At 33.9% G+C, this 24,044-nt stretch overlaps 1 protein-coding gene across 2 annotated transcripts in view; it reads right to left on the bottom strand.

The window, feature by feature from the left end:
• ZNF407 (zinc finger protein 407) overlaps nt 1–24,044 on the bottom strand; it is a 660,319-nt gene that overhangs the window by 172,432 nt on the left and 463,843 nt on the right. For both annotated transcript variants that reach the window (XM_043976868.1, XM_043976869.1), the window contains exon 8: nt 7,679–7,857. In XM_043976868.1, the coding sequence (XP_043832803.1) occupies nt 7,679–7,857 (179 nt within the window). The remainder of the gene's footprint in view (nt 1–7,678; nt 7,858–24,044) is intronic.

Genomic DNA, 24,044 nt, shown 5'->3' on the forward strand with positions numbered 1-24,044 from the left:
AGAATTTTTTTTTTCAAATTCCATTTTGCTTGTCCTTCTATGGAAAAGAGTGCCTCTCTCCATCAAAAATCAAACATCAAAAAACAAACTCCAACACCATAAACAGCAAAAGAAGAATATTGTTTTGAATTATTTTAAAACAACAAAAATGTCTTCTTAGACTTATCAACAGCCTTAATTATAGAATCTAGCTGGATTTTCCTATGAAGAGAAATTTGTTATTACCCTTATTTGACAACAAATAAAGTGAGGCACTGAAAAGTTAAGTGATCGACCGAAATTCACAAAAGTGATGAATGACAGCATACCAACTACAACTTAAGCTTTCAGACTTCTTGACCAATACTTTATTTCCCATTGGGTTTTCAAACAAAGGCTGGATGAGAATTTACATGATAGGTATGTTTTCCAGGTCTAAGTTGAACAAAATGTCCTCTTCCAACCCGAAAATTCTGTGATTCTATACTTCTATCATGCAGCTTCCCAAGATTAAAGAGGTAAGACAAAACATTTTCAGAACTGTCCAGTGCATAAACCCTTCATTTTCTTCCTAACACCATAGCAATAAATAATTACATTAGCCTCCACATCCCAACATTTCCAAAAGCTTCTTGTTCCTCTTTGTGATTAAAAATGCAAAATAGTCAGAGATAATTGTACTAAGGTATTTCTTGTGTTTTCTTGCTTATTAACTATATTAAAAGGCAACAAAATACAAGCTGGATTCCCAAAATACTAGAAATAGAATAACTTCAGTTGTTATTGAACTAGGAAGATCAAGGTAACCTTCATAGGATGGCAAACTAGATAATATGGCAAAGTAAAACCCAAAAAACCCTTTAATTATATCTCAAAATTAAATAGACAACAAATAGTTATATAGTAAAGAAATAAATATTAGAAATATAGAAATAAAAAGTAGAAAGCATGCTAGTTAATGAAAGCAATCTAAACTCTATATCATTCACTAAGGATTTGTATTTAATGGGGATTCTTGACCAAGTCTATCTAAATGTAAATTAATGTATTTTTTTTTAAGTGAAGAGAAATGGATTTTGGTTAACTATAAAATAACATACACAACAGCAACATGCATAGGTGGTAGATAGTCTGGAGGGTATCATGATTACTAATGGTAGTAAATCAAAGAGAAATAGTTTTATGACATTTCACTAGTGGATTTTTGGACTAAGGCAGTTCTCTATCTTGGCCTTCATCCAAGGGCAAGAGTAGTTATAGAAAGTATCAAAAGGACCTTGTTACAACATGATCCCTTGGAATGGACTGTTAAAGCAGTCTTATAGCAAAAGTCTAGAATATTTAGGTAGGAGTTGTGAAATAAAAGTAGATATGAAAAGCAGGAAAAAAAACCAAATTTAACCGATGTGTGATGTATGAGGTTAAGGAATCAAACTGTTGAACTGTTAATTATTTTAGGAAGTCTTTTGTTACAAGTGAAATACTAGGAGACTGGAAAACAAGGAATCCAGTCTGAATGTTAAAAAGAAAGAGCGAAGAGGCTGAAAATTATAGACCTGTAAGTCTAACAACTATATTAGGAAATAAATTTGAGATGATACTTATGGATGAGCTTAATGATACATTTGGAAAAGTACAATTTAATAGGTGTGAGTCAGAATGGATTTACCAAAGGCAATCATGTCAGACAAATTTCATTCGTTTTTTGGGGTGAGATAATAATTGGTCTATATATAAAGGAGAACCAATAAGACAAGATTTTCTGAGATTTTTGGACAGAGTTTCACAAAATGAATTATAGGACCAACTCTTGTGACACAGGTCAGGCTCCAAACTAATAAAATAGTATGAAAGTAACTGGGTTAAAAACAGAGGGCCTGAGAATCTTAAGGAAATTGGGTTATACACTGAGTCCCACAACGATCTATATTGGGATACTAATATTTTTATTAATGATTAAGACAATCTGTAAGATTAGCAAATTTGCATATGGCTCTAAATGAGGGGGTGTGGTTAAGACACAAAAGGATGTAGCTGTTTTACAGGGTAACTGTAATAGATTAGATAAATGGGCTCAGAGGTGGAATATGAAATTTAATGTGTCTAAGTGTAAAGTGATGCACTTGGGTAGAATTAAGAAACCAGCTAAGTATAGTTTAAATGGTACTAAATTAGTTATTAAAGGAAAGAAAAAGGATTTCGGGGTTTTAATAAGAGGAAAGCATTCCCATTCTTATTGTAAGGACAGAGAAAATAAAGAAAAAGACAGAAAATGATGGCTACTATTACATTGCATAAAAAATAAATAATTCTATTGCCACTATAAATAAAACTACTAAGATCCCAGTTCATTAAGATTTGGAAGTATATATCTATATGATACTCTATAATATAATAATTTAATGAAATCTTACTCAAGATTGATGAGAGTGATTATCATATAGTAATAATAAAGATAGCTAATATTTATATACAACATTAAAATTTACAAAGTGCTTTACAAACAGTATCTCATTTGAGCCTCATGACAACCTGCTGTGGGCAGTACTGGTACTATCTGCATTTCACAGACGTGTTAGAACCTATTCTAACGGCTGGTAACTCTCTACTGGTCATTCTCATAGGTACAGAACACCCAAACATATGAAGTGCTGAGCAAAAACCTGTGCGTAAATATCTATTTACTTTCCCTATCTCATACTTTAGGTTGAGTCTAGATTATCTCTCAAGAGAATTGAGGGTGAAATCATAAAAACAGATCATAAGCAAACTTCATAACCTCCTTTTTCCTTTGTATTGCTACTAGGTCGCTTAAGAGCCACCTGGACAGAGAAATGTGACCCTTTGGCTCTGGAAAGATTTCTTGGAATCTAGCTAAAAGCATGAGAGGAGGTCCCTATCTCATTGAGATGAGCCAACTACCCTGCTATGTCTCTTCAAACAATTATAATGCTTAAAGATCGCAAGGAACAGATCTGGAAGTGAAAATAATAAACATTACCTTGCTTCCTTCACTATTCATTGTCACAGAACCCACAGAGAATAAGGAAAATATTTCAGAGGTGGGACCTTACATATACAAAAAGGGAAAGCTGGAAACACAACTTTTCAGTTGTTATACCCCCTATTCTACTCTACAGGTTGATCTGATGCATATTTGGACACATAATATCCCATGTTATCTATCCCCACCAAGTCATCATTTGAATGTAAAAAGTATTTTACAGTAAATTTCATTTGGACATATATAATTGTTTTTTTGTTTTTGTTTTGCAGGGCAATGGGGGTTAACTGACTTGCCCAGGGTCACACAGCTAGTAAGTATCAAGTGTCTGAGGCCGAATTTGAACTCAGGTACTCCTGAATCCAGGGCCAGCGCTTTAACCACTGAGCCATCTAGCTGCCCCCTGGACATATATAATTTGTGAGGGTTTATTCTTTCCTTTCCTGGTGCAGATGCTGTTTTAACTTAACATCACTTATTTGGAGAGGCATTTGTTGCTTCTCATTTTAAGGGAAAAATTATATATGCTAAAAAAAAGTAGCAGTAATTCACCATATTTGTATAACTAACATTTGGGAGAGCCTGTATTTGAATTCAGATCTTTTCAACTGTGAACTCAGCCCCTTATTCACTACAAAAACAAAACATGAGGCTTAATTACTTGAAAAATATTTTGGAAAAATGAAAATCCTAATGAGGATACAGCCAAAAGCTGAAGGAACCAGGAATATTTCCACCAACATTCAGGAACCAAAGAATTCCAACAACATTAATTCCCAAAGTCAGACTGAAATTTCAGAAGTCATGAAAATTCCTGTCAAGTTTTCAAAAGGATGATTATTTATGAACAAATATAAATTAATAGCTAGACTCTATCAATTGATGTCAAGGAAAAACTTTACTGGTATCATCTGAATTTTGTACCAAGAACAATAGGTTCAGCAGCAGCTATCTGAAAATCCTAATATACTTTTTGACCTCTTCCTTAATCTTCTCTTTCTCTTTGTTTTGACAGGTAATATGATCACCATTTTCATTTGGCTAATATGTCAGTGATACAATAAGAAAAAAGTAAAGAAAGTTGATTCAAGGAGATGGAGTAATCTATGAATAAAATGCTTTCAAAACTGGGTTAATTAAGTTAAGACAAAGTTTGGAATGAAATGCATTTTATTACAGTGAAGGAATAATTATGATGTCCTGATGAAAATATTTCATTTGATTAACATAAATTCTAAGGGGATTTTATGAGGCTTTATATATACTGGAGTATCAGAACATCCTAGAGATTAAGGGAACTCAGAGTCATCTACTCCATTCTATCTTCTGATAAGGCTACACAGAAAATCAGGGCTTACAACATACTTATAACTTCTTGAAGGAAAAAAAAAAATCAAAGAAATGTGAAATAGTTTCAAAATAATAAATTTTCTTATTTGTCAAAAATGCAGAAATGAAAGATCAACAGCTCAAGTAAATGAAAATAATTTTACCAACTTATTTTTCTCTTTTTTAAAAAAATTTAAAAATACCCAGCAAAAAAAAGAATTTTAGTAAAAAAAAAACCCCAAAATATTTCTCATGCACCTATTACTTATAGTCACCAAAATACAAAATCACCAAAATATTTTTCCCCTTTTGCTTGCTTTTCAAATGTTTGAAATGCATGCCTAGCCAAGTGAGGACTAGAGCAGATTTTTTTTCCTGTCATAGGATAGTTGTAAACTCCATCTTCCTGCTAAGAATCGGAACCTTTTATCAAATAACTGCGTAACATGATTCACTGGATTTCAGCTCACAAAATTCCCAGCACATTAATATTGTAGATAGGAGAGAATGTGGCTAAGAGAATCCTTCAGGACTGGGCATAAAACACTTCTAAGATTTTATATCACCACATGAAATTTTACAATACCACCTATCATGAAATTCATAAACCAAGAGGGTTGACACCACTTAAAATATATATATATATATATATATGTATATAAAAATATACACATATGTGTGTATACATATATATGTGTAAATAAAAAACATCAATTTGATTAAATTATATTGGTATATACAATTATGGAGATTGTTCTTATACTTCTTCAAATACAATGAGGGGGATACAGAGTAAAAATTATAGAACCATGGCATTAAGTTATTTTAAAATGCCTTTTTAAAAGATCTACTAAAGTAAACCAAGTTTGTCAGTTTAAAAAAAAGGTTATTGACAGGGGTATTCTTGTACTACTGAGGGAAATGGGAAACAAAAGCTCCATCGTGCACTCTGGAGTAGGCTGCATAGAGGTTTCTTTTGTGAATACACTGAGGAATATTGCTGTGACATATCTGGAAAGAGTGTTTTAAACAAAATGTTACAGAAATACTTAGAGAAGCTACAAAGAAACTGGGATAAAATTTGTTTTTATACAACACCTTTCATCCCAAAGATATCCCAAAGCACTTAGCCAAGTAATGAATTCTGTGTTGCCAGTACAATGAATGTATAAGCAAAAAGCACGTGCCCTGATTGTGCTTGCTTAGTAAGAGCACGCACACATTCTTGGCATTTGGAATTAGCTTTCTTTTTTTTTTTCCCCCCTGTATTCCTGTTTTCCTTGCTTTCTTCTTCTTTTTTGAAAAGAAGGCTTTTAGTTAGGCTATTCTTACCTTTACAGAAAGCAATCCATTTAACATTTCCAACTTGACCATTGATGGAAGAATCAGTCAATCTTAATATTATTCCTAGAAATGTATGATGAGCCACAATACTGTGAAATTGGCACCTTCCTGACATATAACCTCCTCAATTCAGCTTGTTTGGCTCTGACACCTCGTGGAGTACCTGCTCTTCGAGGTAGCATTGCTGGAACCCATATTGCCATCCATCCATATTAATGAAAAACCCAGAGGTATTGGTGCCCAGCAGGTATCTCAATGTGGCTTTATCTATGTTTATCCAATAAATCTGAAAAACTATCTAGTTCAAGAAGCTTTCAATAAAAAAAGCTTGCCAATGCAGAATGTAGAAAATGTTGCTGAAATAACCAAATTGTACAAGTATAAGCATATAAAAATGCTAAAAGGAAATAATAGAAGAAAAATTATTTATTAACATGGACATAGTACCTTATGCATCAATTCTATTTTAACTAAAATTACCCTTCAAGGTCTTTCTTAAAACAAGATATTTGCAAAAAGTATATACAAGTTTCTTCAAATTTTTTCTTATACATCACATGACTCCCATTCAACTAAGGATAACAGTTTTTTTGTTTTGTTTTGTTTTGTTTTGTTTTGGGGTTGGGCAATGAGGATTAATGGTCACAGAGTTAGTAAGTTTCAAGTGTCTGAGGCTGAATTTGCAATCAGGTCCTCCTGAATCCAGGGCCAATGCTCTACCTACTGTGCCACCTAGCTGCCCCCAGGATAATAGTTTATTAGGGAACTTGAGTCATGTGTTTTAAATTGCTTAATATGCACCTAATACGTCAAAAATTCTAAGATAAATACAAAATAGGCATTCAGAAAATACTTTTTGAATTGAAATAAAAATCCCCAAAACAAGTGACATTATTTATGCTGGTTGATTAATCTGTTTTCTCGATCTGCAATTATTGGAATGGTTGGGCCATAACAAATGCTCCCTATAGCAGTATGTGTGAGGTAGCTATGATACCTCCAACTTTAACTTTTAGTTGTCAAATAGGAACTACAAAACAAATTTGATACTTGAATGTAAAAAAAAGTATTAGAGTGTTGCAAGAAAAACAAATATGAAGAATATAGAGACTCATGGAAAGACTTTACATGAACTAATGCAAAGTGAAGCAAATAGAGTCAGGAAAGCAAAAGGCAAAATGACTACAATAATGTAGATGGAACAAACAACAACTTAAAATAGTTTAAAAATTAAAGTTAAAGAATTACAAAGAATAGGTTTGAGAAACTCTTCCCCATCTTCCTCCCCTATATCTTTGAAGAGGAGATGAATCTACAGGTTTGGAACACAGCATATCATACCAGGTTTTTCTGATATGTTGATTGCTGAATTTTTAGTTTGTTTCCTTTATTTAAAGCAAGATTTTTTTGAAGAAGAAATGACTCTCTGGGTCAAGGTAGGAGGTGGGGAGGAGAGATTCAGGACAAAATCTGGGTGATGTAGTAATAATACACATCAATAATAATATATCTTTAAAAAAGAATTGTGGAGGTCAAATATAGGAATTTATGGTATTCCATGATTTTTGTCTACAGTCTATTTAACTTCTTTTGGGAATAAATTTGGCTAATGAAATAAAATTTTAAGATGCAGGTAGTATTGCAAGTCACAACAACTTTAAAATAAATTAGAAACTTTAGTATTGTCAGATGGTACAATTTATATAACTAATGGCTTCAGTTCACCTGTGTTTTGTATTCACACTATTGTTAACCTCAGCGTTATATTATTCTATGGTATTTTCTCTCTACCAAATGTGATTAGAAAGACCTGTTTTCATAGTAGAATGGAATAAAACTGATCAGAAGTATCTCCTGTTTCCTCCTAAAGTCTTTAAGCAGAAGTTATCATGGATCAATTAATATTCTTCCCCCAACAGAACGAACAACAGATATGAAAAAGGGTATCATTCCAATTGCAATCATTTAAATATCTGTATTCAATAAGAAACAAGCCCTTCAGAAATAGTTTTGGTTCCTTACCAGCATGTAAGTAAGCCAGATCAGGGTTTTCAATATCAGGGTGCTGTTCTTTCAAGTGGTTCCTGAATTCCACAGGAATATTTGTTCCATAGTCACATTTGGGGCAGTTATACATCTTGACTCCTTCATGTTTCCCAGTATGTAAAATGTGTTTGCGGATATTTTCTGCACAATTTGATCTAAGTAAAAATAAAGACAAAAACAAAACAATAATAATATAGTTAGGTCAAGTCAAAAATATACACAGCTCTTTCTGGAGCCCATCTTTTATTTTTTACATAACTAAGGAGAACTTCATTCACGTGCTTGTACTTACAATCCCATACTCTACTGGCCCAAGGATCTCATGAATGGGAACATTCCCTACCCAGGCCTCATCATCCTGTTCAGCTCGTGCACATTCTACTAAGGAACCTGCAAAAAGGAGTTTCCAGATGGGAAGGAGGCCCACCTGCACATCAGAGCAGCTTCTTTACCTTCTGCTGTGTTAGGGGCCCTTTGACAGGCTGAGAAAATTCTTTCCTAGACCAATGGTTTTAAATACATCGAATTATGAAGTAAAACAACTCTGCTGAAACACATTTATCAATATTCAAAAAAAAGTTCCTGTACCCCAAGTTAAAAAACTCATGTTCTTGACTTTTTTATATTTCATGGATACTTAGAAGGGGAGAAATATAAAATCCCAGATACCAATTAAGAAAACTTTAATAAACTGAATCTGGTACAACTTAGAAGATATTGAGGATGTTACCTGAAAAAAATTACTTTCCAGGTGGAGAAACCACATCATTGGATTTGAAACAATCAAAAATAAATGTAACAAAATTATATAGATAAAGTGGGACTCAAATGAAGAGATATAAGAAAGCACCCCCAACATACCCCTTTATAAAGGTGGGAGGTCCAAAAATGTTACACACTGCACATGTTTGCAGACTTTTTCAATGTATCCATCAGTTGTGCTTTTTTTTTTGTCCTTACTCCAAAAAAAAAAAAATTGTTATATGTGATAGCTCTCTGCTAGGGGGAAGGAGAAGGATACATAGGATACTACAGGCATGCAACAGAAAATATCAATAAAAATTTAATTTTTTAAAAAATTAAAACCAATTTTTAGATCAATTTCATGGTTCCTCAAAACCAAAACTTCTATTTTTTATTGACTCAACTGACTATGTGGACAGTCCCAAATAATCCTGTTAACTGAAGCCTTCCACTTTATTTTCACAATGTAGATACCACATTAGAGTCACCCCTAAATTCACCATTGTTTACTGACATTGGGGAGTAAAAACAAAAAGCTAGTACTGTACTTAATTAGTACTGTTTATTGGAACTGTCAATTTTGTTGTACCACCCATATTATTTCCTTGTACAAAATGCTAGGTATTAAAAGTCACCAAAGCCAATCACCTGTCAAATGAAGAAAATAAAATTACTAAAATATGCACATTTTAAGGTATAGTACGTACTTAAATTTGGGAAATAGCAAAGTATCCTATTATTGAGTGCATGAAGAAACAGATGACTTTGGAAACAGAATAATATCTTATTTTCAAGAAGGGCGTATCCCTTGACAAAAATAAGCTGATATCTCTGAGAACCTAAATAGAATGTAGACTCTACAATAAAACAGTCAAGACAGGGTAGCTAAAGCAAGAAAGTGGGAGGCCTAAAAAGGTGTTATATCACTGTTTAAAAAATACAGAAGGGAGAAACAAGAACTGTGGGACTTGAGAAATTATAGAACATATTAAGAATCAATTACTGATATTAGTGCAGAAAAAACAAGACAAGTGTTTGCTATTCTCCTATAGATTTTTATGGTGCTCCATTTACTTTATTGTAATAAGGAGAGTCTATATTCATCATATAAGATGTCCCTTTATAGAATAGTAATGTCAAATGCTGATGGAGGATCTAAACTATAACTGACATCATAATCTCCTACACTAAGCCTACCTATATGCTATATAAAATTTCTAGCAGGCTTGAGATACCAGATAATTGAGAAAAAGGCCAAAGAGTCATCAAAATGTTGCAGGCAACATTTCAGAGTTATCAGTATTAATTATAAGTTTTCTGATCATGAAATGACTAAATAGGACCAACCGTGAAGTTCTGAGAGCCAGTCAGAGCTCCATAGGATCATAGAATCAATCTCAAAAAGTCATTTAGTAAAAGACTCTTCATTTTACAAATGAGGAACCAGAGTACTAGAGAGATATTCAGTGACTCACACAGATAGTTTGAGGCAGGATCTGAACCAAGGCTCTGTGATTCCAAACCCATCATTCTTCTCTTTTGTACCAAGCTGCTATTCCCAATTTATTAGAAGGTTGGGGGTGGGGGTGGGGGAGAGAAGGGGTGTGCAGCTAGGTGGCACAGCGGATAAAGCACTGGCCCTGGATTCAGGAAGACCTGAGTTCAAATCCAGCCTCAGACACTTGACACATACTAGCTGTGTGACCCTGGGCAAGTCACTTAACCCTCATTGTATCCCCCCCCCCCAAAGAAGGCCAGAGAAACAACTTTCATATGATGACCTTAAAGTTCTATTATCTCATAAAGAAAGTAAAGAAAAATGGTTTAAGCTTGGTAATAAGCATCATTTCAAAGAAGATGTTTTATCTGTGTATGTCAGGGAATAGCAGCAGTTATCAAACCTTTTCTGTATATGTTACTGCCTAGAGGCAGTTGGGCCACATGGTACACAGAATGCTAGGTCTGGCATTAGGAAGATCTGACTTAAAATCTGGCCTCAGATATTTGCTGGTTGTGTAGCTCTGGACAAGTCACTTAACCTGTCTGTTACCTCAGTTTCCTCAACTGGAAAATGGGGAAAATAATAGTACCTCCCTCCCCAGAGTAGTTGTGAGAATCAAATGAGATAATATACATAAGCACTAAACATAGTGCCTGGCACATAGTAGGTATTATGTAGAGGTTGGCAATGATGATGATATCAATCAGAGTTGGAGGGAGGGGTAGCAAGATACCTCAAGAGATCTGTGTGTGGAGTAAGAAGGCCTGAGTTCAAAGCTTAATTCTACTATCTACCTATGTAGATAGATAGTAGAATTTACCAGATAGTATCTCTGGGCCCAAGTTTCTTCATCTGGAAGATGAAAGGGTTGGACTAAATTATCTTCTGACATTTCCTTTAATCCTATGATCCTATGGCCTGGTGAAATGTTTAAAAAGGATAAAGTAGACAGTAAATTTATAAGAGGAAGTGGATAAACCCATGAAGTAGACAATGCAAACCAATGAGCATTTGTGTTTGGGACTTGAAGAATGGGTAGGATTTCAAGGGGCAAAGATAACTGAGCTGGATCAGATTGTATGAAGTACAATCCAATTCTAACTGTGGGCAAAGGCAAGAAGTTTAGTGTAGCTGAGGGCTAGAACAGGATGAAATGGCAACTGTATATTATAATTATAGGTATTTGTGTCTTATCTTATGAACTAGACTATAAATTTAATTGGGCCAGGGACTATATCTTATCTAAACCTTTCAGCTTCTTTAGGACCTAGCAAAGTGCTCTGCACCTACTAAGTGTTTAGGAATCTTCACTGAATAAATCAAAGTGTGATGCTGGCATGAAAGGGTGGGGTGAGAGTGTGAAATGCCTTAAATCCCAAGTGAAAATATTGAGATTTTTTTTTTAAAGAAAAGGGTAACCAAAAGATTTGACTGAAACAAACATGATCAGAGTTGTGCTCTATGACAACTAATATGGCAGCAGTATATAGGATATATTAGAATGGAGGTGGAAAGAATAACTAAAATTATTATAGTATTATAGTAGTAAGTGTGAGAGATTATAGGAATAACTGAGTGGAATAGGAGGACAAATGGAAAAGATACTGTAGAGGAAGAACTGAAAGAATAAATATGATGACTATTTCACCGAAGACAATAATATTCTCAGGTAATCTTGAGGAACGTAGAACTCTTTGCCCCTATACTAAATGGCCTCAAGATGTCTACTGCTTTTTACATCCCCCAAAAGAGAAAAAGACCTATTTGTACAAAAATATTTATAGCAGCCCTTTTTGTGGTGGCTTTGAATTAGAATTCAAAGGAATGCTCATCAATTGGGGAATGGCTAAACAGGCTATGGTATATGATGGTGATGGAATATTATTATGATATAAGAAATAACAGGATGACCTCAGAAAGTCCTGGAAAGACATGTAAGAAATGATGTATCGTGAAGTGAACAGAACCAAGAGAACACTGTACACAGACAGCAATATTGTTTGTTGAAGAACCATGAATGACTTGACAATTCTCAACAATATCCAAGACAATCCCAAAGGACTATTGATGAAACATACTATCCACCTCTAAAGAAAGAACTAATATTGATGGAACAGATTGAAGCATACTATTTTTTTTCACTTTCTTTCACTACTTTTTTTTTCTTTTAATCAAGTTTTTTTGTACAAAATGAGAAATATGGGGGGCAGCTAGGTGGTGCAGTGGATAAAGCACCAGCTCTGGATTCAGGAGAGCCTGAGTTCAAATCCAGCCTCAGACACTTGATACTTGCTAGCTGTATGACCCTGGGCAAGTCACTTAACCCTCATTGCCCCACAAAAATGAAACTGAAACCAAAATGACAAATATGCTAATGTTTTACATAATCATACATGTATAACCCATATCTGATTGTTTGCTGCCTCAGGGACAGGGGAGGGGAGGGAGAGAAAAAGGGATAAAAATTGGAACCCAAACTATAAATAAAAATGTTTATTATTTAAATTTTTTAAAGATGTCTACTAGTTTTTAAGACTGGGGATTTGCTTCATTTAGCTTCTCCCTTGCTTGGATGCTGACAACCATCATTTCTTATTGTTTCTAGAAGTCTTCTCAACATCTTTTTAAAAGATTTGGCCTGGGAAAAGCTTATTAGAATTTTAGTAAAAGAGATGCCCTGAGATTGTTATCATTGAAAAGTGCACAGAATTTGTACTTCTTATATTATTCAGAGGCCTTTTTTTCTTCCTTTTTAGCTTCCTTCCTTTTCCTGCTTATTCATTCATATTATTTATTTATTTGGTTTGTTTCCTGTTTCTAAGGTATATTTTTTCCTACATGTGGCTCTCTGATAAAACTTTTATTGTAACTATACAAGATTTTTCTGGAACAACAAGAGCCATAACTCAGTGTCCAGGGTAATTTCTGTACCCCTGTCCATCATCTGGTAGCTCCCTATTTTAACTAATTATTGTTGCTAACTAGATGTTAGGTTTGCCTTTGTTTTTTTGTTTTTTTCTATGCTGATAGATGAATGGCAAATTCTATACATATTCTGTAAACACCGTTTCACCCTTCCCTAGTAAGAGCTTAGAGAATAATGTTATGATGTTATTATAAAGAGGGTGGTAAAGAAAGAATTTCTCACAATGCAAAATAAAAGTCATCTTGTACAAAGGGTCAAGAAATGTGTGAAACCAAACTGAGATGGCCAGCAGGACAGAGTCTGGGGAGGATGTTAAATATAGATGTCTTAACTGTCACTGTCAGGTCCACAAAAAGCCATAGTCTTCTAAGGACATATAATGTCCCCTAAAAGATAGATTATTTCCATTTTTATACTTCATTTTCCTTCATCATTTCCATTACTGTTGATCTTCATTAATTGCCCTATACACAGAAGGTGTTCAATAATGCTTGCTGAATTCTTTTTTTTAATAGTGAATTCTCTATTCTCAGCTTCTTAAGACACAAATCATTGATTTTTTCCTTCTAATTTGAAAATGTTAACCTCTTTGATTAAAATGAATTATTGTATTTTTAAAAATTCAAAGACAAAGTGGTGTTATACTTAGACTTATTCTCTCTATGGGACAGCTGGGTTCTTAAACTGGTATACGTGACCTTTCAAAGAAAGCTATTTTGATAACTATATTTCAACAAAATTATTTCCTTTAAAGTCCTATGCATTTTATTTTATACATTTAAAAAGCATCATTCTGAGAAAGGGTTCATAGTCTTCATCAGTCTGACACGGGTTTCATGATGCCAAAAAAGTTTGGCAACCCCTTGGTTAGAGCATAATTCCTCCCCTCCAAACTCTAGTCCTGCCAGGTACAATCTGTAGTTACTCACTCTTCCACTAGATGGGGATCATTTGAAGATGGAATGTTAAAATTATAGCAGACCAACAGGATCATAAATAACAAAAACAATAACAGCAATGGAAAAAACCATTATTCATGTACTGCTTTGAATTTTGCAAAGAGAGTCATCTAGTTCAATTTTTCCATTTAACCAAGGCCTAGAGAAGTTAACTGATTTACCTAAAATCACACAGAAAGCAAGTGACAGAAGTAGAATTTGAACCCAGGCCCTCCAACTTCATATTGCTTTTCTTGGGATATTAGAGATGCTAGAAAATTAGTAAACAGTGGATTATGGCAAGAGAAGAAGGTATTAATGGCCTTATATAAAATTAAGATTCCCCCTTTGGGGCGGCTAGGTGGCGCAGTGGATAAAGCACCGGCCCTGGATTCAGGAGTACCTGAGTTCAAATCCGGCCTCAGACACTTGACACTTACTAGCTGTGTGACCCTGGGCAAGTCACTTAACCCCCATTGCCCCGCAAAAAAAAAAAAAAAAGATTCCCCCTTTGGGGCAGCTAGATGGCGCAGTAGATAGAGCACCAGCCCAGAATTCAGGAGGACCTGAGTTCAAATCTGGCCTCAGACCCTTGACACTTACTAGCTGTGTGACCCTGGGCAAGTCACTTAACCCATTTGCCTCACCAAAAAAAAAAAAAGACGATTCCCCCTAAACACACACACACACACACACACACACACAAATTAAACTATTTGAAAAAGAATACTTACATAAAGGAATATATCAGGGTAAGAAAAACTTTGGTGAAGTCACAACTCTGGTTGTTGGTTTTTTTTGGTATCTCTATAATAAACTCTGTGGTCCATTCTAATTCTATAAATTACTTGATATTAAGAATTACAAACAATATGGTTATTGTAGGGCAGTTAGGTGGCACAGTGCTGGGTCTGGAGAGGTCAGGAAGACTCATCTTCCTGAGTTCAAATCTGGCCTCAAGCACATACCATCCTGGGAAAGTCACTTAACTGTGTTTGTCTCAATTCCTCATCTGTAAAATGAGCTGGAGAAGGAAATTGCAAACTACTCCAATTCCTCTACCAAGAAAAACCCTCCAAATGGGGTCACAAAGAGTTGGACACAACTGAAACAACACGACAACAACAACATGGTTATTGTGATTTTTAGAGTGTCCTTGGAATTAGAAAGATCTAGGTTAAAATTCCATAAATTATTTGATAAATGTTAAAGTTTTTTATAAATGATAGTTATTATTAAGTTTTGTCTTTAACACACATTGGCTTTGTGAATCTGGGCAAGTCACCTTAAACTAGACAAACCTCTAGGAATATGCTGCAGAGTAGTCACTGATCTAACTGGGTAGAGGGAGGTTTTCCATTAGGAGTTTCCTACCACGATGAAATTAAAAGTCTGGACCACTTTTCTGTCTCCTCATCTAAAAAGTGACTAGACTGTTTTTGAACTACTGCTAATTGACTACATACAGAGCTGTGGCTAGAAACCTCTCTGCTGCACTACTCATTACATATACTTTTTAAAAAAGAACTTGCTTCTTTCATAATTTCCACCTATGTCTTGAAAGAGACTACAAAATAAGGATTTTGTAATCCAGCATATAATTATACTTTAAGGTACAGATGCTAGGAATGAACTAAATGTAGGAGATACTGACACTTGTAATCAGTCTACACTCAAAGCCTTTTCTTTCCTCTTTGATAGCTGGAGTGAATGCAAAACTGAGTTATCAGGTTAAATAATATTTCACCTCTTGACTGGCTACCACTTTTGAGTAAGCCAAAGTTACTTCCTAGTTTTCATTTCCTGAAGAATAATGCCAAAAATGGCTTCATGGATCTGCTCATTTTAACTTTAAGAATGTATCCCTCTTTTGTCAAGGTGAATTGAGGTTCATGGTAGCTTTTATCTTACCTACTACTTAGGGACTGATTTTAGAAAAAACCCAATACAAAGATTTCATATGAGGAAAAATTTAAAAGTGATTATTCATATTACAAAAGGATCCCTTTAAATAATGATATCTCCAGTGTGCTTAAGTATTTGTTTAGAGATTATTAACTTCTTCACTGAAAGGCTGAGCTTAGAGAAACTTAAAAGATAAAGTGTTAGGAACCATTGCTAATTAAAGGTTAATTAGAAGTGAAGATAAAACATCTCTCAAATTATAATCCAAATTAATTCAAAAATAAGACTTGATTTATGAAAACTAGATGCAAATGCAGTTTTTCAAGGACAAGACTATTTTGATATGTAAGTGAAGCAAGAGCTGCCCTCCTTACTTCTTTCATATCTATTGTACAACCTAGCACAATGCCTCAACTGAGAAGACATTCCTGGATTTGTATACGACATGTTGGCTCCACTCAAGGCACTATTTACTCTTGCTCTATTAAATTCCATCCTATTAATTTTGGTCCATTTCTTCAAACATAAATGTTCTTTCTGATTCTAAGTATATTCTAATATGCTAACGATTCCATTCAATTTAACATTAACAGAAAATTTAATCAGCATAATCTATTATAATATTCAGAGAAATTGTGATAAGACCAAAGAATGATGAAAATATTGGATGACCCTTACAAACTATGATTCTACCTCATTACAAATTTGCTATGTAGTCTTTTGAATGTAAAAAACCTGATGAAATGCAAAATGAACATATGAATTATTGGAAATACTGAGCTCTTCTATTAGACCATAAATACACTGAGCAAAACAAGAATCTTAAATATCTGTCTACTTCTTTTAGTTCCCATGATAGTATCATTTATACAGTATATATATGTGTGTATATATATATATATATATATATAGTAGAATTAAATTGAATCTAGGCTAGATAGAGATTAGTGTCTTTGCCAATGATTTAGCATGACTTTGGGAAAATACCTTAATTTCTTAGATTCTCAGTTTTTCTCACTGACAAAATAAAGATAGATATTATAGGATTAAGAACTGTTTTTGTGCTTTTAGGTGATTTATTTTAGTTTGGTCCATAAGATCACACAGGTACACAGGAGGTGGTTTAAGTGAGAATGGAATTCAGGTCCTCTGACACTGTTTTATGTTCTTTACCGTATAGCATTCTGCCTCTTTAGAAGGCTAAAATGGATGATTCTTCAGGGTTTTCTCCATTAAAAAATTGGATGGTTCTGTTTTAAATAGTAACATCTACTGGCAAAGGTAGAAATTACAACTCAGTTTTAGTAGCATATGAAATTAATTACACATGCCATGAGTCACACAGAGAAAAATATGGGTCAAATAAGACTAGAAAAATAAAATTTGAAAATTAATACACAGAATTCAGGAATTTTTAGATGTGAGGGAAATTTCTTTGAATCTACCATTTTATAGAATCATTGGAAAAACAGTAATCAACATATAGACAGTAAACTACTCCACATGTCAACTAATAATTATATGAACTTTTGCTACCATCACCACAATTAATTTTAGATTATGAAAACTAAACAACTGACAATTCACTTAAAAGACATCTTTACCAAAATTCCACATTTATCAACCAGAAAAGGAAAATCCCAGGAAATTAGAGGGTTCTTTCAGAATTATATGATAGGGATGAAACTTAAAGTTTCCATCTTTCCCTGGTTTCTCTGGAATAAGTTGTATTTATGGGGGTCAGAGCAGTAGAGATATATAGGCTGTTGTTTTTTATTATTTGTGATATTTTTCCTACTAGTAGATAATTTCTAGAGTTATATCCTTTTAATTTTTAAAAGGATAAGCATGATTATGTCACCTTCCAATTTACAGTGCCCCACCCCCAGCACTCAAAAATAACAGTGGTTATTTTTGTCAGTTATTTAAAAATGTTTAAAAATTTTGTCAGTTATTTAAAAATTATGTCAGTTATTTAAAAATTCAAAAGCCAATGAAGGTAAAAATACCAAGTAAACTTTTTATATCTCTATAATCTCCAAATGTGTCATTTGAATTTATTGCAGTTTATCTTACTAAAGTTGATGAGCAGATTTTTAGTAACATGAAAAACATTATATATATGATTCTCTTTATATATTACCCTTCTAAGGCAGAGGTTCTTAACCTTTTTTGTGACATTGTTCCCTCAGGCAGTCTAGTGAAGCCTTTGGGACCTTTCTGAGAATAATGTTTTTAAATAATTGAAGGAAATGCTAAATTTCCGTTTGAGATTCATGAAAATAAAGATGTAATTTTTTTCCCCATTTAACTTCATAAAACCTCCCCCCCACAGAAACTCCCTAAGGAAAGGACAGAGTAAATGTCAACTAGTTATTACAAAAGAAAAATATTATCAGAAAAAGTTATTATCAGAAATGCAATTTATAACATCTAGAAGAATGTAAACTCCTTGAGAGCAGGGACTACTTCATTAACATATTTGTATCTCCACTGCCTTATACAGGGTCTTGCACATTGGAGGTGCTCAATAAGTATTTGCTGGACTGAAATGAAACTTTATTCCCTTTTATGTGAGCTTGCAAATACCACAAAAATTCTCTAATAGGTTTTGATCAAAGACAATGTAGAAATAATATGGGTAAACAGACATATTATACACATACACACACAAACATATATATATATATATATATATATATATATATATATATATATATACACACACACACACACACACACACACACACACATAATCATTATACCTCATCTGATAATGTCTAATATAGAATCACATAATACCAGAGTATACAGAAACCTTGGTCAATGATAATTTAATCCAAACTCTTAATTGAATCATAAATCACTTCGATGATATCTCTAAGTAGTCATCCAACCTCTTTTTGGATATAATCTGACATAAGGATCTCACTATACAATTAAATAACCTACTGTATTTTGGGACAGCTTTGAGTTTTTAGAATTTTTTCGCATATGAACTAAAATTAACCTCCCTGAAAATCTCCAATCCTTATTCCCAATTCTAGATTCTGAGATCCAATAGAAAAAAAAGTTTATTTATTTTTCTGCAAGACAGATCTTTAACTATTTAAAGATAGGGGCCATATTGCTATTTTTTTCCTCCCAATATAGAGAAGGGGAATCAAATAAAAGAATTTGGGTAATCTCTTTTGATCAATGAGCATGAAAATTGATTCTGTGGATGTCTATTTTCTAGCCTGGATATATAGGTTTAAAGATGCAGATCTTCCAGGGAGATTCCATTTCGTTTTAAAAAAAAAAAACAGACAGGATTTAAATTAATCTACAGTCCTTAAGGCCTAAACAATTCTTTCTCAATTTATAAACATATTTTGAGAAAAACATAGAAATGAATAGGATATAGAGATTAGAATGTTATATTTAACTCATTAATTTTTCAACAGCTCTTGTTTTCAGGATACTTTTCTTTTAAAAATGTATCAGATAACTGTCTTTAAAATATAACAAAATAATATATCAAAAACACAATACTTCTCACTGGCTCTTGAACCAGAAGACCCACGCTCAAATGCCATTTATGATCCTTACTACACCTCTGGTACCTTTAAGCAAGTCATTTAAACCTGATTGGGGCGGGGGGGGGGGGAAATGGCCCACAGCTAAGTGGCACAGTGGATAAAACACCAGCCCTGGATTCAGGAGGACCTGAGTTCAAATCCGGCTTAAGACACTTGACACTTACTAGCTATGTGACCCTGGGCAAGTCACTTAACCCTCATTGCCCTGCAAAAAACACACAAACAAATAAACAAACAAAAGAACAAAAAAACACTTGGTGTGCTCCACTTTGGTAACCTACAAAACGAGGGGGTCGGACTGAGGGGAGGGGAGGGGAGGGGAGGGGAGGATAGGAGAGGAGTATTCAGTAGAGGATGATAAACAGTGTCAATTACAGAAGAGAGAGCAACAAGAAGGTGAGAACTAAAAAAATAACATCAGATTCAGTGGGTAAGAGATGATTGCTAAATTTGGACAGAGAAGTTTTAACTGACTTATGAGGTCAGATAACATATTTTAAAAGGTAGAATTACTGAGAGAAGAAGAGGAGGCAGAAAGTATCAATTTTTTAAGGGGCATGGCTGAAAAAGAGAGGAGAGATATAAGATTTGATCGGTCCATTAACATTGATTTTGTTTTTTAAAGAATTGGGGAGATTTGTGAATGTTTAAAGCCAGGAAGAAAAGAAGATATGAGAAAAAAAGGAGAAAAAAAAAGAAGATATGGAGACAATTCAAAGGGGCAGAAAGATTTCTTATCAGTTGAGGAGACTTAAGTTGTTGACCTAAACCTTATTACTACTAAAGTTCCTTTCCAGATTTGCCAGCAATTCTTGTAAAAAATGGAGCTCATCCCAAGGTAGTTTTTGTTTCCATATATATCCTATTTATTTCCTATTTATTTGTTTTCATATTTCAGGTTTATCATATTTTAGGCCAAATCCTCTATATGTGCACTTAATCTCATCCTTTTCCATTTCTCCAGAAGACTGCATTAACAATTCCATTAGAATAAAAGCTCCTTACAAGTTGGGATTATTTTATTCTTTGTTCTGATATCCCCAGTATCTAGTATATTGCTTGGCACGTACTAGGTGTTTTATTAAATTTTATTAGATATTTATTAGTATCTGTTGATCAGTTGAAATCCAAAGTGTCCAAAGAATTAAACTTAGGAGTCACCCAAAGAAAAACAGAGAGGCATGTTAGGAGTTGGCAGCAATATATTACAAATGAAGAGATAGCCAAGAGAAGTAGCATATAGTATATCATTAAAGACATATATTGAATAATATATCCCTCTGATTATAGCGCCTGAAATATAGAAAATAGTTGACAAATGCTTACTCTCTCTCTCTCTCTCTCTGGCAAAAGCATGGAGTCTACATGCTTTAAACAATTTAAAAAGAACTAGAGATAGTCCCTAACATGTTGGAGAGATTCCGTGTAGAAGATTTTCTGGAAAACATGGACAAGAATTGCCTACTAAATATATTGGAGATGGGTTGTGATCTAATTTTTGAAGAAAGTACCCTGATTGATGGATTCATCTGTACTGAAGTATTACTTAGACTATAATATATTTCTACTAGCAAAAACACAGGTCTGACCATATTATCCCCCTACTCAATAAATTCCACTAGTTCTTTTTAATTTCCAGGATCAAATATAAGATGATCTCTTTGGCCCTTCACAATTTGGCCCTTTCCTACCTCTTTTAGTCTTCTTATAATTTATTCCCCTTGAACTATTCCATATATTGCCATTTATAAATAATAATAATAATAAATGGAAACAGTGACACTCTGGTTGTTTCCCATCAAGTTGTATGCTATAAAACAGAGAAATAAAATGTGTTATAGATAAAATGATGTGGGCTAGAAAACAAATAAAATATAAAATATAAATTTTATATTTCATGCTGTTAAAGAATTAATGTCTGCTCTAATCTTTGAAATTTCATGGGGGAATATATACATACATATATATATATATAAAATAGGAAACAGAGTAAGAAACCATTCTAAGGATTTCAGTAGTGGAATAAATTATGGAATTCCACCTACTTCCTAGGTACTTTCAATTCTTTTCAATAAACTGAATTTTAATTAGCAGTAAAATATATTCAAAATAAGATCAATTTTGAAAAGTCAGATTTAGTGTTCTGCACATACTATATGCTTATTAAAGATGGTGAGAAACCATTGTTTGGAATACCAAAAATGTTTTATCTTTATCATAAAGGAATATTTTTGAAATTATGAAAATACCACAGCAGAAATGAAACACTATCACTGCTTTATGTTTTACTTCAATTTATGATTTTCAAATATGATTCTATACTCCTTAACTTTAGTTTTTAATGTTAACAAGTTATTTGGAGGATTTCCAAATGTTGAATTTAATGAAAAACAGAACACAAAATAAATCTTAATAACCCTAAGACAATATGATTTTGTGATATAAACATAGGGGTGAAAGAAATATGCATGTGAAGGAATCTACAACCATCCACTAGAAATTTGTTTTTGTTAATAATTGAAAAAAGGGAATACAAGTAGAATGCTTTCTACTTCAAGCTCAAAAGTAGGTCTGCATATGATAGACAAAGGCAATATAAAGGAAACAAAAGATACTCAAGTATAAATCAAAAAAGTCAAAAGAGATCATCAAGTGTGTATGTATATCATTCCTGGATGCTAGCCATACATATGGAGAAAAATGCTCTTTGCCAAAATCATGAATGTCACAGAGAGTTCGGGTCACATAAAACATATTCGTCAAACCTCTATTTAAATGTCACTTAATCATTAGTTGCAGGTAATGTACTGAAATTTCTAGGAAACAAAATTCTTACAGCTACTACATTTATTATACATGGGAATGTCGTAGCACATGGTTACTAAGTTATCTACAATACTTTATTCCCATTAATGCAAATGTATTAAAAGTAAGTGTACACAATATACACACATCAGTATACCTAAAGATTTACCCTTTACTTAGCAGAGGGCAAAATGGGTATCAGCTTTTTTTTTTTTTTAAGTGAGGCAATTGGGGTTAAGTGACTTGCCCAGGGTCATACAGCTAGTAAGTGTCTGAGGACAGATTTGAACTCAGGTCCTCCTGAATCCAGGGCTGGTGCTCTATCCACTGCACCACCTAGCTGCCGTGGGTATCAGCTTTTTATCCTCCACTAAAGAAATGGTACATCTTTTATCATCCTTGTGGAACGATAAGACAAGTTTGAACAAAGTTTAGCAAAACATTATTCAACTAAGTAAGCAAAGTCATTCTAAGGGCTTTTAAGTACAAAATGGGAAGAGGGCAACAAACAGAAGATAAAATGGAAAAGATTTGAAAAATTATTAAGTGGCTTTCTCCTTGAAAGACAGTGGAAGTACCACATTTGTACCAGTCCTAAATTTGCTTAAGAGAGGAAGTTTAAAAATGGAACCCAAGGGAACAAAGATGGGAAAAACAGCCAGACTGGAACAAGTGTATCTAGCAGTTATGAGATAAAGGTGATAAAAATGTGAGGCTATTGAGGGATGAAAAGACAAGCTATTTAAAAGTGACAGATATCAGAGGCATGGGGTGGGGGGGAATCTCAGATCATAATTATACTTAATAAAAGGTAACTAAGAGAACAGCAATAACTAATGATCGATAAACCCACTATGCCATGTAAACAAATTTGGCTTCTAAAATTATTTTTTTCAATCAAGAGAAATGCCTTCCCTGCCACTAACATCACTCCCATCTCCAGTAACAAAGAAAGAAAAACAAAACTACTATAACAAGCATGTATAGTCAAGCAAAACAAATCCCACATTGGCCACAAGAAAACCAAACAAAACAAACAAAGAAACAAAAAGACCCAAGGAGTTTTAAGTCCTTCACCACTCTATCACATGTTTCATCATGAGTCCTCTGGTATCATGGCTGGTCATTATGTTGTTCAGAGGATTTGCCAAGTCAAAGTTATTTGTCTTTACAATCTTGACATTGCATAAACTGTTTCCCTAGTACTGCTTACAACAATGAAATTCAGTTCTAATAGCACAATAGTGTTGGATCATATTGATACATATTATACTTGTTCATCTGTGCTCCAATTGATGAGCACTTCCTCAGTTTCTAATCCCTTTACCACCACAAAAAGAGTGCTATAAACTTATTCTTTTTTTTTTTTTTTAGGACTAATCCTCTCCTACTGTTATTCCCCCCTTTTCCTTCTGTTTTCTCAGTTGAGTGGAATGTATGCCTATACACTCTATATCTGTGTGTGTGTGAGAGAGAGAGAGAGAGAGAGAGACAGAGACAGAGACAGAGACAGAGACAGAGACAGAGACAGAGAGAGAATGCGTTTATGTATATTTTCTCCTCAACAGTTCAGATTGAGAATGAGGTTCAATTGTCACCTGGTCTCCACCTATCCTGTTTATTGGTTTTTTGTGTTTGTTTTTTGTTTGTTTGTTTTTTGGCGGGGCAATGGGGGTTAAGTGACTTGCCCAGGGTCACACAGCTAGTAAGTGTCAAGTGTCTGAGGCCGGATTTGAACTCAGGTACTCCTGAATCCAGGGCCGGAGCTTTATCCACTGTGCCACCTAGCTGCCCCTATCCTGTTTATTGTTAAAGATGTCTACTTGCACACCAATGATCTAAGATTATTTTCCTGAACCTTCTTCTCTCTTCCCCTCCCTTTTTATTCTTTAAAATTATCAATGTTACACATAAATGGTAATATCATAAGCCAAATTAGGAG

This window comes from Dromiciops gliroides, chromosome 1 (genome assembly GCF_019393635.1).
Source record: "Dromiciops gliroides isolate mDroGli1 chromosome 1, mDroGli1.pri, whole genome shotgun sequence".
NCBI classification, from domain to species: domain Eukaryota; kingdom Metazoa; phylum Chordata; class Mammalia; order Microbiotheria; family Microbiotheriidae; genus Dromiciops; species Dromiciops gliroides.